Source organism: Chinchilla lanigera, unplaced genomic scaffold, assembly GCF_000276665.1.
Source record: "Chinchilla lanigera isolate Chin_1 unplaced genomic scaffold, ChiLan1.0 scaffold00068, whole genome shotgun sequence".
Taxonomy (NCBI): Eukaryota; Metazoa; Chordata; class Mammalia; order Rodentia; family Chinchillidae; genus Chinchilla; species Chinchilla lanigera.
The window spans coordinates 9,919,984-9,938,303 of NW_004955469.1; the positions used below are offsets into that span (position 1 = coordinate 9,919,984).

At 36.7% G+C, this 18,320-nt stretch overlaps 3 protein-coding genes across 6 annotated transcripts in view; 2 read left to right on the forward strand and 1 right to left on the reverse strand.

Moving 5' to 3' along the window:
* Positions 1–18,320, forward strand: part of Bre (brain and reproductive organ-expressed (TNFRSF1A modulator)) — a 415,144-nt gene that overhangs the window by 88,496 nt on the left and 308,328 nt on the right. For all 4 annotated transcript variants that reach the window (XR_263443.2, XM_005400518.2, XM_013522605.1 and 1 more), the window contains exon 4: positions 16,375–16,469. Coding sequence is in view for 3 of the 4 variants with exons in the window: in XM_005400518.2 (XP_005400575.1) it covers positions 16,375–16,469 (95 nt within the window). In the remaining variant the exon portion in view is untranslated. The remainder of the gene's footprint in view (positions 1–16,374; positions 16,470–18,320) is intronic.
* On the forward strand, positions 299–2,619 carry LOC102009370 (protein FAM69A; the record flags this gene model as incomplete). Its single annotated transcript, XM_005400517.2, is given in 1 exon segment — positions 299–2,619. A coding segment is annotated over 1 exon segment (813 nt), but the record flags the coding sequence as incomplete, so codon positions are not given.
* On the reverse strand, positions 2,777–3,805 carry LOC102009036 (60S ribosomal protein L5). Its single transcript, XM_005400516.2, has one exon. It carries the CDS (start codon positions 3,787–3,789, stop codon positions 2,896–2,898), a length of 894 nt encoding a protein of 297 aa, XP_005400573.1. The 5' UTR covers positions 3,790–3,805; the 3' UTR covers positions 2,777–2,895.

Genomic DNA, 18,320 nt, shown 5'->3' on the forward strand with positions numbered 1-18,320 from the left:
CCTCAGCTACACAGTGAGTTCAAAACCAGTCTGAACTACATAGCGAGACCCTGTCTCAGAAAGAAAAAAAGACAAAAAAAAAAAAAAAAAAAAAACGGAAAGGTGTATTGCAGTTACATAAATATATCCTAAGTTCCTTTAAAAGCATCACATTTGGAGATGTAACATATAAACTTCTTTATGGGGATTCAGTAGCAGGATTATGACTAGCATGGTAGTACTGCCCAGACAGCAACTATGGTAAACAGGAGATACTCTTCATTCCTTCTGTGTAACAGCCAGATTCTTGTCTTGACAGGCAAAATTAGGGGACCAAGGAAACCTGTCTGAACTGGTTAATCTCATCTTGACGGTAGCTGACGGAGACAAAGATGGCCAGGTGTCCTTGGGAGAAGCCAAGTCAGCATGGGCACTCCTCCAGTTAAATGAGTTTCTTCTCATGGTGATACTTCAAGATAAAGAACACACCCCCAAACTAATGGGCTTCTGCGGTGACCTCTATGTGATGGAAAGTGTCGAGTATACCTCTCTTTATGGAATGAGCCTCCCATGGGTCATTGAACTTTTTATTCCGTCTGGGTTCAGAAGAACTATGGATCAGCTGTTCACACCATCATGGCCTAGAAAGGCGAAAATAGCCATAGGACTTCTAGAATTCGTGGAAGATGTCTTCCACGGCCCCTATGGAAACTTTCTTATGTGTGACACTAGTGCCAGAAACCTAGGATATAATGATAAGTATGACTTGAAAATGGTGGATATGAGGAAAATTGTGCCAGAGACAAACCTGAAAGAACTTATCAAGGATCGTCACTGTGAGTCTGACCTGGATTGCGTTTATGGCACGGATTGTAGAACTAGCTGTGATCAGAACACCATGAAGTGTACTTCAGAAGTAATACAACCAAACTTGGCAAAAGCCTGTCAGTTACTCAAAGACTACCTACTGCGTGGTGCTCCAAGTGAAATTCGTGAAGAATTAGAAAAGCAGCTTTATTCCTGTATTGCTCTCAAAGTCACAGCAAATCAAATGGAAATGGAACACTCTTTAATACTAAATAACCTAAAGACACTATTGTGGAAGAAAATTTCCTACACAAATGACTCTTAATTTGGACATTGTTACCATAGTAGGAAACTTACCATTTCTGAATATCCACTTAGAGCATTCAAAAGAATGGCTTCTGATTCAGATCCTTCCTTCAGGGGCATAAGGAGCCATCATCTTAAATACACACAATTGTGGAAGTAACATTGGGCACACAAGATTTCACTCCTTTGTTTTTTGAGATGGGGTATTGTTCTGTTGCCCAGGTTGGACGAACTCCTGGACTCCAGTGATTTTGCCTGAGCCTCCTCTGCGCTGGGACTGTAGGCACACACCACCACGTGCCAACTCCTGCTTTTAGAAGCTCTGTTACATTTGCCAATTCCATGCACTGTGGGGCTATTTTGAGTGGTGACTTAAAAAAAAAAAAAGCTGTGAAACACCTCATTCCATAAACAACAGTGAATGTTTTATTACCCAAATACCATTGCTGGGCAGTTTGCACTGAAGGTGTTTAAAACTTACACAAATTTACTAATGTCTTAGCATGGTAACATTTGCACATTAACAAGACTGCAAAGCAGGTTCATTAAAATTACTCCTTTATAAAACCATACTGGGTTAACAGTATGGTTTATTACACCATAGATTTACACATTTTAACCTCAGACATCAAATGTCACAGATAGCTGGCAAACATCCCCTGAATGGTTTTTAACTTGAAAAAGTATTCTACTTGACAATACACCATTAGCAATGTTAGTGGCTGAAATCAAATTTTCACTAGCCTAAAGATTGGATGGGGCTGCACGCAGTGGCAGAGGCCTGTAATCCCAGCACTCGGGAGGCTCGGGCAGGAGGATCACCACAGATTTAAGGCCAGCCTAGGCTCCATAGTGAGTTTAAGACCAGCCTGGGCTGCACAGCAAGACCCTGTCTCAAAATAAAGCTGGGTGAGCCCATCTTAGTATCAGCTAAGCCTACCAAGTTTACAGTCCCTTGAGTTGGGAATGTAGCTCAATGGTAGTGCTTGCTTAGCATGCTTGAGGCCCTGGGTTTGAGTCCCAGAACTGCAAAACTGACATCTTGAGGCCACATACCCAAAACCCATTTATCCTGCATTTGAGCTGTGGGGAAAGTGCTTAACTGTTAAGAACAGGACTAAAAGAAATCATCAAAGACCGTCAATTTCCCATTTTCAGTGTTTCCTGTGGACTAAAGGGCTGTTTCTTAAAAGATGCATGTAAATTTATCCACCCAATTATTTTTTCCCACATACGCAAAATTTACTATTTGGTCACTTTCCATGTATTTTCATAGTGAGATCTGGCATGTACCCTTCAACATCTCCATAAAAAAAGACACCTCCTCTTCAGTCTGAAGGCACTAGTATACTTTCTCCTCAGAGGTTTAACCTAGTTAACATGAGTGTACTAAATCTGTGATCTTCATTTGCTCTCAAAATTGAAAGCCATGGGTTACCACCAGTTGTTTCCTTCAAGATTGTACTTTTGAGGTATGTTTTCTTCCCACTAATGATCTGGTTATAATAAATGAACAGAAGAAATACTTCTAGTGATCACTGTTGGTCTGTTGCTTGCCAAACTTAGAATTTGAGGGATAAGAGGGAAAAGAAGCCCAAGAAGTATGAACTTTGCTGGAGTCAACACCCAAGATGTTTCTTTTCTGGAAAAAATTACACCTGTTTCTTCAAGAAAACAAAACCCGTCAACTCCTTTGCTTCAGTTTATTCCCTAGACTCTTATAACAAGAGCTTAATACAAAAGCAGCTGCTTGATGAATAAGTTTATTGGTCTTTATCTGAAAAATCTTCATAGAAATTTGGTTTAACTCTCGGCAGCCCGCTCCTGAGCTCTGAGGAAGCTTGCCTTCTTTTGAGCTACCCGATCTTTCTTCTGGGCAAGGGACATTTTGGGACGGTTCCACCTCTTCTTTTTAACTTCTCTCTTCGGCTTCTTTTCATAGACTGGATTCTCTCGTATAGCAGCATGAGCTTTTTTATACATCTCCTCCATCATGTCTGGAGTTACATTGTTCTTTATGTACTGAGAGAACTGTTTCTTGTAAGCATCTTCATCTTCTTCCATTAGGTAACGCATGTAATCCGCGACATTCTGACCCATGATGTGCTTCCGATGTACTTCTGCATTGAACTCCTTGCTTTCAGAATCATAACCAGGGAATCGTTTGGTACTGTGAGGGATAGACAGGCCTCCATCCACAGCACCCTTTAGGGCTCCAAAAACTTTATTGCCAGTTGTAGTTCTGGCAAGGCCTGCATCCAAATAGCAGGTGAAGGCACCAGGTTTACCGTCAATGCTCTCCACATTGTATTCATCTCCAGTCACCTCCACCTGGCCTTCATAGATCTTATCCATGCCAAACCTATTGAGAAGCCTGCGGGCCAGCAGCAGGCCAGTACAATATGCTGCAGCATAATTTGTTAGGCCAACTTTCACACCGTACTTTGGTAGTTCATGTGCGTATGCTGCACAGACTATCATATCCCCTTCGATACGGGCATAAGCAATCTGACAAATGATATCTCTGTTAGTGACACGAACTATCATCCTGTATTTAGGTGTGTTGTACTTATTTTTGTCCTGGATCACCAAGCGTTTCCGGGCATAGTAATCAGTTTTGCCCTCTCGTCTTCTTCTAAACTTCACTTGGTATCTCTTAAAGTAGGCCTTATTCTTGACAACTTTAACAAAACCCATCCTGTGTAAGAGAGTATCCATTCATCTATTAATGGACATATAGGCTGCTTCAAAGATTTAGCTCATATAAATATGGGTATGCATGTATCCCTGTAATATGATGTCTTTAACTCCTCTAAGAAGGTACCTGCAAGGGGAATAGCTGGCTCAAATAGAATTTCTAGTTTTAATTTTTTGAAGAATATCTACAAACTTATAAAATCACATGGTTTCTTTCATATGAGAAACCCAAATTATAAATAAAGAGCAAAATGTAAAAAAAAATAAAGAGCAAAATAAAAGATAGATAATATGAAGTAGGGAGCTAGAGCTGTCTCAAATGGGGAGGGGATTAAAAGATGGAGGGAGGCGGGAGGATGGGAAGGAAACGGAATGAAAACAGGAATTAAGATGTATTATGCACATATACCAACTCTATGAAAGCAGTGTAAACATGTACTATGAACATGTAGTAATAAAAAATTTAAATTTAAAATTTAATTTCCCCTTCTTTATTTTTACTTTTTGAATATGACTATAAATAAGCTTCAAATTAAAACATGGTGGTCCATGCCTGTAACTCCAGACTCAGGAGGCTGAGGCAGGAAGGTTGCAGCCAATTCAAGGCAACCTGGGCTACCTAGTAAGTTCAAGGCCAGCCTGAACTACTTAGCAAGACGTTGTCTCAAACCAAACCAAACTGGACTGAACCAAACAGAACTGAACCAACAAAAAGTTTAACATTGAGTATTTAGTTTACATTGTTATTTCTGTTACAACTTTTACTTAAGATACTTGGAGTAGCAGAGAAAGATTTGGAATGGCCTAAAAGTCTTGAGAGAAGGCCATGGTAGAAAGAACTCTTACAAGCAAAGAGACAGACTGAAAGGTCCTAAGTTTAACTACTCCATACTTCCATCCTTTTTTTTTTTTTTATAGAGCCTAATCCATGTTTTCAAATACTAGAATTCCTTACAGTTTCTTTTCCTTAATATTGGAAAAGAAAGTCTACCACTCAAGATAAAAAGTGTTCTGTGGGATGGAATCATTAACAAATTAGTTATTAATCATTAGTAACTTCCTTGATTTGATAATATCCTTATGATGAATTTTCACATTCATAGTATTATTGAGTAGATTTGGTTTAAAATGACTGCACCAGAGGTACTGGTTAATTGAACTGTGAGTGCCCTAAAGGGAGGTTTCCAGGAGCATGCTGAGCCAGTTTATTTGTGAGTGGTAATAACCCTAAACTGGAGTTAAATGTAAGAATGTTATGACGGGATGTAAATAGGTAAATCTAACAAGTTTGAAATAAAATAGGGGTAAATCCTAAATGGATTCTGAAGTTCGGCTATCCCGATTAAGAATGAAGGATCTATAGGTTAGTAGCAGTATATATGAAAAAGTCTTGGGCCTTTTAGTTGGTAGAAGTCATAGTACAAGACACCCTTGATGTGGCTAACAGAAAAGTGATTTCAGTTTGCAGTGGTATTTGTTAGTAGAAACTTAGTATCTAACTGGAAGGCATGGAGTTTCTTCTTTCTGTCCTCTTTATGCCTAGAAGCTTACATTTAGTTCCTTGAAGAAAGTGATGCATAAACTGGTACACATTCAAAAAGAGAGGAAAGTAGGGTGATAAAGGAGTTCAGACCAAGTTAAATGAGCAGTAATGCAATAAACTGGGGTATTTACCCAAGGCCAGAGGTGACTCATGGTGAGGTTGAAAGGGAGGTCACAAGAATGGCCTTCAAATAACTGAAGTGCTATGATATGAAAGAGAAATTAAGCTTACTTCATAAAGTTTTAACCAGTGAAAAGAATTGGCGAGGTAGTGGTGGTAGATTAAATTCCAGTGTAGGGAAACGCTGTCTAGGAGTTAGTGCTAGCAATCAATCACCTCCCCAGTGTCTTCTAAAACCATTGCTTGAACCTGCCTTACTTTTTGAATTTCCTTCGTCTTGACATTTCTACAAGATTCTGGTCTGACACTTACTTTCATACTTAGAGTTTCAGTAAGTAGTCATTTAATGTAGCAACTGAGAAGAATAATTTGAATTGTTTCTTTGAAACTGTGTTTTCCTGACAGTTACTTAAACTCTGAGATGGAAAGTGGTGTGGTAATGGTTCACTGGTGAATAATAAGAAAAGGAGCCTATGGACAGGCCACATCTTCTGTAATTGGGGAACAGGGTGTAGAGTCTACTTGTCAGCTCTGGGGACTGGAGCTCATGGAGACGCAGCTGATACTTTCTGAAGAGTGTCACCTGCCAAAGCACAAGTAAATAAGCTACTTGTACCTGAAATTCCTGTAATTTCATGTGTGTGTCATATGATGAATCATGTTAGATATGCATTTTGAAAGAAAAGAACTTCTGCTCCCTTGATCTTACTGTTATAACCTGGAAGTTTTCAGGGAGTAATGCAAAATAAGACTTGAAACTACCATTTTGTTGTTAGGTGGTTATAATACACACACGTTCTAGGTGTTTTGTTTCTTTTTTTTAAAACTCACCTTGTATCACCTCAGATTCTATTTTTATTTTTTGGTTCTCCTGCCTACTCTTCCTTTTTGTGAAAAATTTGAACTAAGCAGTATCCAAATAATCTGTACTCAATGTTCATATCACCTTCAGGGTGATGAAATAAAGGGAATGCGATGTCATTGCTCTTCTCTATGATTTGTATTGGTTCTTACTCCACCCTCTCTGCCTTGAAGTCAGGTGTTATGTTTCCTACTTCCTTGTAACTCCCCAGGTGTCCACTGTGCACATCTGTGCCTGGTGGGTTTTTAATAAACGTTTTTGATTTACTGACTGTTCTCTATAGCAAGAAAACAATGCTACAGTTTATTTCAAAGAGAATATTGAGTATCAAAGCAAAGTATTTCAAGAGTTCTTTAAGGCTGAAGGTAACAGTTTGAGAAATTCTGAAAGATAACAGTATAAGATTCTGAGAGATATTTAAATTCCCTTTCTTTTGTTTTAAAAATAGTCATTATGATGTTTGTAGCAAACATAATATAATATAATATAATATAGTGTAATAAATTGTGTAGACACAGAACACCATTTCCCTGCTCTTTCATCCTTGAAAGACCCTTTCTGTTGAGGGGATGACAATTTAGTACCTGTGTTAGGGTTCTAGAATCAATATGATATGTATATATAAAAATGCACAGAGATTTATTGGATGGATTACAGGATTAGAGGCAGAAGAGTCCACAGTAGCAGTCTGTGCTCTGGAAAGCTGGAGGATCCAGTAGCTGCCCAGCTCAAGAAGTGGGAAACCACAGAATAAGAGGGATCAAAAATACAGCCCAGGCCACCGTCAAAGGCTGGAAGCTCACTGCAGAGTCACTGGTGTATTGGCAGGTTAAAGAAACTAAGGACAGATGTCCAAAGGGGACAGCAAAGGCTGCAACTCTTCTTTCCTTTTTTATTCTGTCCATTGGTTAATGCCATCCACACTGGAGTGGGTCTTTTCCCCTCAGTTTGCTGGCCTACATTTCAGTTGTCCACAGACACACTCAGAACTGTGTGTTACTAATCTTGTAGGTGTCTCTCAATCCATTCAATTTTACATATCATGATTAATGGTCATAGTACACAGCATTGCTTTTAAAAATATTGTATATTGAGATACTTCTGGCTGCTTTAAATTTTTTAAAGAAATCAACGGAAATGTTAAAATGCATACTCAATATTCCTAGAACGCTCTTTAAAAGGACATGTTTGGGAAAATTCTTAAAAAATAGAAATCTTTGTGAGTATTTGTCTTATAAAAATAGTCTTTTAAAAAGTCCCATTACAGAGTTCTTTTAAATGTAAGATTCTCCAAATTGCACTTTAAGATGGTTGTATTTGTGAAAAATAAATTTACCCACAACTACTCAGCAAATTTTTTGTAATTTTTTAGTGTTTAAGGTCAGATTTCTTAAAATGGGGCAAATTTTTGCAACAGATTAAGAAAAATAACATCTTTATAGAATATAATTCACATACCAAGCAGCTCACCCTTTAAATAAAGTGTACAATTCAGTGGTTTTTGGTATAGTCACAAAGTTGTACAACCATCAACACTAATTCCAGATATTTCCACTGCTAAGAAAAAAAGAAAACTAGTATCAGTTAGCATTCCCTCCTATTCCTTCTATCCCCCAGCTCCTGCTATGTTAGTATACTTTCTGTATCTTTTTTGTTTTGTTTTGTTTTGTGTTTGGTCTTTTTGAGACAGGGTTCAGGCTGGCTATGCAGTTCAGGCTGGCTTGAGCTCACTTTGTAGCCCATACTGGCCTCAAACTCACAGTGATCCTCCTGCCTCAACCTCCTGAGTGCTGGGATTACAGGTGTGCCCCACTGTGCCTGGCTTATTCTTTCTGTATCTATGGATTTGAATATTCTGTACATTTCATATAAATGGAATCATATAAACGGAGAAGACAGCCCACAGAGTGGGAAAGAATTTTAATAATATAATAAATGGCCCTTTTTGTCTTTTTTTTCCACTTACCATATGTTTTCAAGGTTCATCTATGTGATAGCATATATCAGTGCTTTTTTAAAAAAATTTTATTTTGTTATTTATTTTTATTTAAAAGAGAGTAGTATATGAGAAACAAACAAACAAAAAAATAGAACAATAGCAGCATACCAGTATCATGAACATAAACAAATTAAAGCAAAAACATTCAAAGTGATACAGGGTCTCAAGACAAATTAATACAAATCAGCAGTGGTTGTTACGTTGCATACCACTATCCTCAACTACATTGCTCAGATTATCAGATGTAAGAATGAAAGATTGCTCAAACCATTAAACAGATTAAGAAAATAATTCTTCAATAAAGCATTAGCAATATTAGAGAGTTTCACTAGACAAGATGGTAGGAGTTCACCATTGTAATTCCATTGCCTATCGTTACCTTCAAATCAGTTGCTCAGACCACCAGACACAAGCATGCAAAGTGGATCAGAACATAAAAAATTGTGAGCATTAATTGTTCATTTCAATACGCCATCAGACAACAGCAATACAGACATCACAGCTATTCACATATATATATTTAAGTTTTGCCTTCCTTCTTTCCCTCATCTCAGTCATTCCTTCCTTTGAGCAATTTCTTTCCCTTTCCTGTCCTCTATTGTATGTTTTGAGTTTTACCTAGTCTTTCAGTTTCCTACACCAAGGAGACAAGTACTTTTATTTTCTTAATTAAGGTTCAATATTTTGTTGTGTGTATATGAGTATATACTTTATTTATGCATTCTTCAGTTGATGGACCTTAGTTATTTATACTTTTTGACTCTTGTGAATAATACTACTACAAACATTCATGTAAAAGTTTTTATTTGGACATTTATAGTACAATATTTTCATTTCTTTTGAAATTGGGTTGTCAAACAATAACTGTATGTTTAACTTTTTGAGGAACTACCAGACTATTTTGGAAAGTAGTTACATCATCTTATACCCCTGCTAGTAGTGTGTGGGGTACCAGTGCCTCCACATCCTCACCAGTACTTACTATTTATTATCTGTCTTTTTGACTGTGGTCATCCTGGTGGATATGAAGTGATTTCTCTTTGTGATTTTGATTGTATTTACCAGATGGCTTATTTTGTGTGTTTATTGTCTATTTCTGTACCTTCTTTGGAGAAACATCTCTTAACATTCTTTGTGCCATTTTACAATTGGGTTGTCTTTTTTTTTTTTTGATGGTACTGGAGTTCAAACCTAGGGCTGCAAGAGTGCTAGGCAAGGACCTCACCGCTGTGCTATCCCAGCCCTGGGATATTTGTGTTTTTATTGGATTAAGAGCTCTTTACGTAGTCTGTATATGAATCTTTTATCACGTATATAATTTGCCAGGTTTTCTCCCATTGTATGTGTTAGGATTCACTTTCTAGGTGGTGTCCTTTGAAGCCCAGTTTGATGAAGTCCAGCTTATCTTTTTTTGTTGTTGTTGCTGTTGTTTCATTTTGCTTTCAGGTCTAAGAAACCATTAGGATTCTTCAAAGAGACAGAACTAGTAGAATATTTAAATTTATCGAGGAGATTTATAAGGGGAATTGACTCGCATGATTGTGGAAGCTCAGAAGTTCCTGGGCAGGTCTTCTGCAGGCTGTAGACCTAGGATGCTGGCTTGTAATATGGCCAATAATAATATGGCTTATAGTATGTCGAAGTTAGCCTCAGAATTGGGGAAACCAGTGGTGGAATTTTTAGTCTGTGGATAAATACCTGTGAATCCAGGGTACATCTGGTGCAATTCCTGATGGATCTTTCCCACTTGGTCTACTCATACTGATATGCTGATCTCTGGAAATACCCTTCCAGACATGCCTAGAAATAATGCTTTACCAGTAATACCTTAAGGTATTAAGGAGTACCTTAATCCAATCAAACCAACACCTAAAATTTGCTATCACCAAAATGACTGCATAATTCAAGATTATGAAAATTTGTTCTTAAGCTTCCTCAAAGATTTTTGTAGTTTTTGCTGTTATATTTAGGCTTTTGATCCATTTTCTTAATTTTTGTATATGGCTTGAAGTAGCGGCAGAACTTTATTCTTTTGCATGTGGCTATCCAATTATCTGAGCACCATTTGTAGAAAAAATGCTTTTTGGGAAATACTTGAAAGAATCAACAACCGGGATCTCATCTTATTAAAAAGCTTTTGCATAGCAAAAGAAATCACCAGCAGAGTGAAAAGACAACCCAGAGAGTGGGAAGAATTTGTAGCCAGTTGTCCCTCAGGCAAGGGTACTCCCTGCCGGGGCACTGGAGGCCAAGGCTCCTCACAAGGAAGAAAGGAGGCCCTCCCAGAGGCTGGGAGGTGGGGCGTGGGGAACCGGGGAGGGCAGGGGCAGACAAAGGACACTGGGGTCCTGGAGCTGGGGGCCTATGGGAACAAAGACCTGGGAATAAGGCTGGGGAGGGAACCTGGGTTGGGGGGGCATGTTCTATTTAGAACATATAAAGAATTAAAAAAATCAGACCCCCTCCAAATTCAAAGACCCAATCTAAAAATGGGCATCTGAGATGACTATATACTTCTCAGATGAAGAAATACAGATGGCAAATAAATACATGAAAAAATGTTCAACATCATTGGTCATTTGAGAGACAGAAATTAAAACAACACCTAGATTCCATCTCGACCTGGAAAGAAGGATTGTCATCAAGAAATCAACCCATACCAGATGTTGGCAGGGCTGTGGGGAAAAAGGAACCCTTCTCCACTGCTGGTGAAAGTATAGACTGGTGCAACTACTGTGGAAATCAGTGTGGAGATTCCTCAAAAAACTAGAATGGGAGGTCCCATTTTACCCAGCTATTCCCCTTCTGGGTATTTTCCCAAAAGAAGTGAAAACATCATGCCACAGCAATATATATGCGTCCATGTTTATAGCAGCACAATTTATCATAGCTAAATCTTGAAAATAACCCAAATGCCCATCAACTGAGGAACGGATAAAAAAGTTGTGGTATTTTTATACAATGGAGTACTACTTAGCCATAAAGAAGGACAAACTTGAGACTTTTATAGGTAAATGACTGACCGTCCTCATAACTGAAATAAATCAGACTCACATGTTTGTGTTGTCTCCCTGGTGTGAGAAACTGAAAGAATCAATAAAATCTAAAATGTACAAAGATATTGTGAAATGGTAAGAAATTGTTCAAAAGGAAAAAGGAACTGGGATGGGGAAAGGGAAAGGACAGGTGGGAAAAGGGAAAAAGTGCAAGTCAGTTATACTATTACTGTCTCTTAGTTCATTAAAAAGCAAAGTTTGTGCTAATATTGATTAGAGAAATTTTATGCCCATATCTTGTACCCTTTTAAAGATAACAACATGTGATGTATTAACTATTGTTATTCTTCTATTATTTTGTTATGAAATTTTGTTTTACCTTTTTTCCATAAAATAAAAAAGGAACAGATGCTTTTATAAAATAAAAGCTTTTAATTATTGTGAAATGTATATAATAAACTTTACTATCTTAACCAGTTTTAAGTGTGCATTTCAGCAGTATTAAATAGTCACATTATTCTGCAAATAATACCCAGAACTTTTTTCATCTTGCAGAATTGAGATTTAATATGATTAAGCAAACATTCCCCATTGTGCACTCTCTCCTCACCACTGCAAACACCGTTCTATTGTCTGTCTCCATGAATTTAACTACTGTAGATACCTTATGTAGTGGAATCACATAGTATTTGTCTGTGACTAATTTATTTTCTTTACCATAATGTCTTTAAGGTTTATTCATGTTTCAACCTATGTCAGAATTTCCCTTCTCTTGAGGCTAAATTATATTCCACTTTATGTATATAACACACTTGTATCCATTTGTCTGTTGATGCACACTGGGTTGTTTCTACTCTTTGGCTCTTGTGAATGCTGCTGCTGCATGTAAATATTTCTTTGAGACCCTGCTTTTAATTTTGGGGAGGTATATACTCAGAAGTGGAATTGCTAGATCTGTTTTCAGTTTTTTTGAGGAACCACCATTCTGCTTTCAGTGGAAGCTACACCATTTTACCTTCCCGTCAACACTGCATAGGTGGTCACATCCTCACTCCACTTATGGGGGAGGTACTGTGGTGTCTTTCCTAATGGGTGTTATAAGGTGGTAAAAAGACTTTTTTTCTCAATTGAATGGCCCTTGTCAAAAATCATTTCACCATAAAAATGAAGGTTTATAGAGTCCAGACTCCATCGATCTTTATGTTTATCTTTATGCCTGTGAGATTGTAGCAGTTTTTGAATTGAAAAGTATGGATCCTTGAATTTTGTTCACTCTTTGCTTCCACTTTGAGATTCATTTGACTATTTGGATCTCATGCATTTCCATATGACTTTTAGGATTGACCTTTCAGTTTCTGCAAAGAATCCAGCTGGGATTTTAATACAAATTACTTAGAATCTATAGATCATCTTGGGTAATATTGCAACTTAGTAATATTAAATCCTCTCACACATGAACAGATATCCTCTCATTTATTTAAGCCTTCTTTAATTTCTTAGAGTGTATAAGTGATACATTTCTTCTGTTAAGTTTATTCCTGTATAATTTGTTTTTTTGATGTTATTATAAATGAAGTTGTTTTCTTAATTTCATTTTTGATTGTTGTTAGTGTGTAGACATGAAATTGAGTTTTGTAGATTTATTTTATGTCTGGCAACCTTGCTGAAAATGTTTACTAGCTCAAAGTATTTTCATGGGTTCATTAGGATTTTCTATATGCGAAATGATATCATCTATAGATGGAAGTTTTACTTTTCTTTCCAATCTAGGTGCTTTTTTTGGTCTCTTTTTCTTGTCCTGGCAAGAGTCTCCAGTATAATGTTGAATAGAAATGGCAATAGTGTAAATATCCTTGAATTAATGTTCACTGATTTGGAAGTAGTTATTACTGATGGTACTTTTTTGAGGACGTGAAAATTTAGCTGCTCCTTCTGCAGTAAGTAAAGCAATAAAATTCTGTTGAAATTTGGCATTTTACTTATTTTTTGAACATCAGAATTCAATAGATATCAGCTTTGCATTTTCTAAAAGTTTGATACCTGTACTGAATTAACTTTATGAATGTTTAAGTAATTGAAGTAAGATAATTAAATGACTTTTAAAAACATGTATCTGAAGAATGACATAGATAAAAATTCAAATGAGTTTTCATAAAGAATGATGCTTGCATAGTATATTTGAATAGAATTAAGAATCAGGATATTCATTTGTCTCTACTAGTGGTTTTTAGCCATTGCTTGGATTAATGCCTTGTAGTTAGCACTTTCGAATTTTATTATTTGTAATAGATATAATTGACAATTTGAGTGTATAAGAAAGGGTAAAAGAAAGGTAGTGATTGTGCTACTTATGATAATTTAACCAATTTCTGTAGGGTACACCTTCTTACTTAAACTTATTCCCTAACAAAACCTCTGGGAATAACTCTTCACATGCTTTATTCATTAGTAAAGATTTTCCCAGAACTTAGATATTCACTTCAAAGAGTAGAATTTCTTGTATGCTTTGAGCACTTCTCAGATATGTTCTTTGTGTCCACTTTCTGTATCAGAGACATGAAATAAGTATTAGAAACATGTTTATTTTCTGGATGCTTACATTTAGGAAGATCAAATATATGTAGTTATCTTGTGTTGCTATTGTAATGGGGGACCTTAACACCCCACTGACACAAAGAAGTAGATCAACTAGACAAAAAAATCAGCAAAGAAATAACAGAACTGAATCAATCGTGTGCACAAATGGACTTTGCAAACCTTTACAGAGTATCCCACCCAACATCAGAATACACATTCTTCTCAGCTGCACATGGGATGGTCTCTAAAATAGACCACATACTAGTGCATAGAACATGCTTAAGTAAAGGTAACGTAAATGAAATTATCCCATGCATATTATCTGACCATAGATATGTACAAATTACCAAAGTTGAATCAAGAAGATATAAAAATTCTGAATAACCTAATATCAATTAATGAGATTAAAAATGTGATTAAAAACTTACCAACAAAGAAAAGCCCAGGTCCTGATGATTCACAGCTGAATTCTACAAGAAACTTAGAGAAGATTTAATGCCTATACTCCTCAAACTCTTCAATGAAATTGAAAGGGAAGCAGTTTTTCCTAACTCATTTCTGGAGGCAAGTATTATATTGATACCAAAACCAGGGAATGACCCAACCAAGAAAGAGAACTACAGGCCAATCTCCCTAATGAACATAAAAGTAAAAACACTCAATAAAATACTAGCAAGCAGAATGCAACAAATTTTCATGAAGATTATACACCATCACCAAATGGGATTCATAACAGGGATGCAAGGATGGTGCAATATACACAAATCAATAAATGTAGTACACCATATCAACAGAGCCAAAGACAGAAAGCATATGATCATCTCAATAGATGCAGGAAAAACTTTTGACAAAATCCAACACACATTCATGATAAAAAGCCTACAGAAAATAGGAATAGATGGTCTATTGGTTTACTGAAAGGAATAGTTAATGTTTAATTGTTTGATCAATCTTACATGCCTCTATCTGGTTGTTTGAGTAACCAATTTGAAGATAAGACTATGTAATACAACAACCATTGTTAATTTCTTACTGCCATGTTTGAAATTCTCTATCATTTTTGAGTTATTTTGTTTATGTCTTTGTATTTATAAATTTGTTTTTGTTCTTTTCTCTTTAGAATAAGCAAACAGAAAAAAAGAACTAAAGTCTAAACGTTTAAATTTGGATACCATGTGGGTATTACTGTTTGAACAGTAAAAATTATTGGACACAAAAAAGCTATATGGTGTGCATATTGCAGAGGTTGTGTGCATGTACACAGATACACTACACCCTTACACACTACAATTCAGTGTGTGTGTTAGATTGTCAATAAACTGAGCTGCTTATACATACTTTCAGACTGATGATAACTAGTTTTTGGGGTGAATATAGCTGAAAAGGAGCTAAAGAGGGACCGAAAACAAATGTAATACTTAAAACACAGATTTGCTCATGAGACTTCAAAATTTGTGTTATGTTTAAGAATACTGCTGTAACTACTAGAAGTAGTATTCCTGTTACATGCTGTTTATTGTATGCCAGGTGCTGTACTAGGCATGTTGTGATGTCAGTACTATTATATCCCCCTTTTCCTGGTGAAGAAATGGCAGTCTAAAGAAGTCAAAACTTGCTCAGTGTCTCTGAGCTAATAAATAATTAGAATACCTTGTGGATATAAATAATTTTTTTTTGACTCCAAGCCACATGTTCTTCCATTATACCAAAGGTATGTATGTTTAACTTTTGCAAGGCAGGGGCTATGTTTATACAGTCTTTAGTAAGGTCTTCTTAATTAACAGGCAGTGTTTGGATGATAATTTTTCCTATAAAAATAATCAGCATGTACTTTGGATGGAGCTGTGTTTTGGTTACTTTTCTTGTTGCTGAGACAAAACACCCAACACCCCTACAAGTTAAAGGAGGAAAGATTTATTTGACTTATAGTAGAGGCTGGCTGCAAAGCATGTTTGCCTGGGGCATTATAGATGAGAAATAGTCCATGGCAAGCAGGCAGGAAACAGCAAAGCAGCAAGCAGCAGCAGCAAGCCTGCCTCTCCCTTTTATCCCTCCCAGGGTACCAGTCTTTTGGGTGTTACTACCCACACCCAGGGTTGGCCTTCCTGTTATCCACACCCAGAACTATGCTAAACAAATCAGTGGACTGATTCAGTAATCGTACCCTTGATGCAAGAACCACACAATTTAATCCCAGCATGCACATCCTAAATCCAGGCACCTCCCCAAACTCCCAGCTATGAGTGCATAAGGCTTGAGGGGACCTCTAGACACAAGCCATAATAATCTGCTTCTACTTGGGAATTTATATTCATAGCATATTCCATTTTTTTTATATTGCTTGTTGTGGATGTTAATTTAAAAGAGGGTACCTGTTCTTCTTTTATTTGTAGAATTAAAAATACAATTAAAGTTTTGGGATACATTTTTCAGAATATTCATACATTAGCAAGGAACTAAGAATGGCTGTCATTTTTTTTTATTTCAGGGGATATCATTTTCAATGCCCAATACCCAGAGCTGCCCCCTGATTTTATCTTTGGAGAGGATGCTGAATTTCTGCCAGACCCCTTGGCTCTGCATGTGAGTACTGTGGACTTGTTCAAGTGATCTTTGATGAAAAAATAAAATTGGCTTTTGATAATTGCCTAGCAGATAAATTTGTCAAACATTTTAAGTTTTTTTTCCTACCCCTCTTTTCTTTGTCCTGTGAAATAAATTGCAGTTTTACTTTCAGGCTATTTTGATTTAGTGGAAACTTTCTATGACCTTGGTTGAAATAGTTTTATTTTAATTTAAGGAGACATGTTGAAAACATTTTTTTTGTTTCAGTGTGATATTTCGTGTCTGCAGTCAGTTTTATAATGTTTACAAACACTTCATCACAGGGCTGGTTGGGAGTGTTTCTTGGCTTCCTAAGAGGCCTTTTTTTCTGTATAGAAGCGTAAGTGGAAAATTTGGACTGGTATCCACATTATCTCAGTATCATTATCAGAAGAGTAAAGACCAGATTAAGTGTTCTTTACTAAGACTAAAACCTTCATAGTTGAGTGAAATGTTTTTAGAACTAAAGCAGGGGTACTCACCATTAGGGAAAGGGTGGTGATACTTGTCAGAACACATGCAGTTATATGAAAGTTGTGTGTTTTGCATGGCTGATGGAGAAAAACATGTGCTGTTTTGTTTAAATGATTCTTCCCAGGCAGAATGTCTGTTTTTTCCCCTTCTCAAATCTGAGTTTACTGTGATTTCTGTACGCAAAGGGGTTTAATTTTTGTTTAAAACTGTGTTCTTAGTTTTGTTTCTGGAAAACTCTCATCTTGTTAAAGTTGTGTAATTAAAAGTTTTGATGACTTGAAATCTTTGTGTCTTCTACCGTCTTATAAAAGAGGATATATTAACTCAATCCTAAAAAATTCACTTAAATTGTAGAACACAGATGTAAAACTGCTTTTGGAAAGAGCAGGATAGGTTTGTTTTAAAGATTTTAATTGTATATAAGCAGTTCATTAGATTTTTAAAAAGCTTTAGGTGCCATGGTTTATATTTTCACCCTATATAAATGTTGAGATATTTACCTGGATAAGATGAGGTAGAGGTATAGCCGTCTCCTGTCTCAAATCTGCCCAGTTGAGGGAAACATACGCTAGATGTCAAAGATTTACAGGCTAAGTGCCTCCAGAATTTAAAGAAGGTAGCCAAAGAAAGCTTTGCCCTGTAGGTAAGATTAATAAAAAATGGAGCAAAAGTGGAAGGTATGGTAGAGAGTATTTCAGGTAGGAGAATGACAAAATTTGAAGAAACTGTGATCTGTATGTGTTGCAGAAAAAGGTACTGACAGATTTGCTGAGATGTAAATGAATAAAGGAAAGGCCTAGAAGATGGGCATGGTGGTGTATGCTTCTAAACCTAGCACTGTAGAAGTCTGAGGCAGGAGGATTGCAAGTCTCAGCCTAACCTGGATAACTAAAGAGACTTATGTAGACTTTGTCTCAAGAATATAAAGTGAAAAAGGGTTGGGGATGTATCTCAGTGTTAACAGCCTAGGTTCAACCTCCAGAAAACAACTACAGCTACAACAACAACATGGCTAGAAAAGGCAGGATAATTTGGGACAAGCCTGGTGTGGAGAAGGACATTCTTTGATTAGAATGTATTGAGGACACAATAATTTGTTTATTATTTGTTAGAATTTCTTAAGATAAGACTTCATTATACAGCCCAGATTAGCCTTGAGTTTATGATCCTCCTGTCTCAGCCTCTTGAGTGCTGGGATTACAGGAGTGTGTTAGATTACATGTGGAGAAGGATAATCCTTTAATTATCCTTGCTAAAAAAAAGTTTGGTATCCGCTCATTTGTACTAGCTACGCCCTTGGTTTTTGCTCAATAAAAGGTGACTGAAATTGGTATTCGAGGTTGCAGTCTGAGAGGC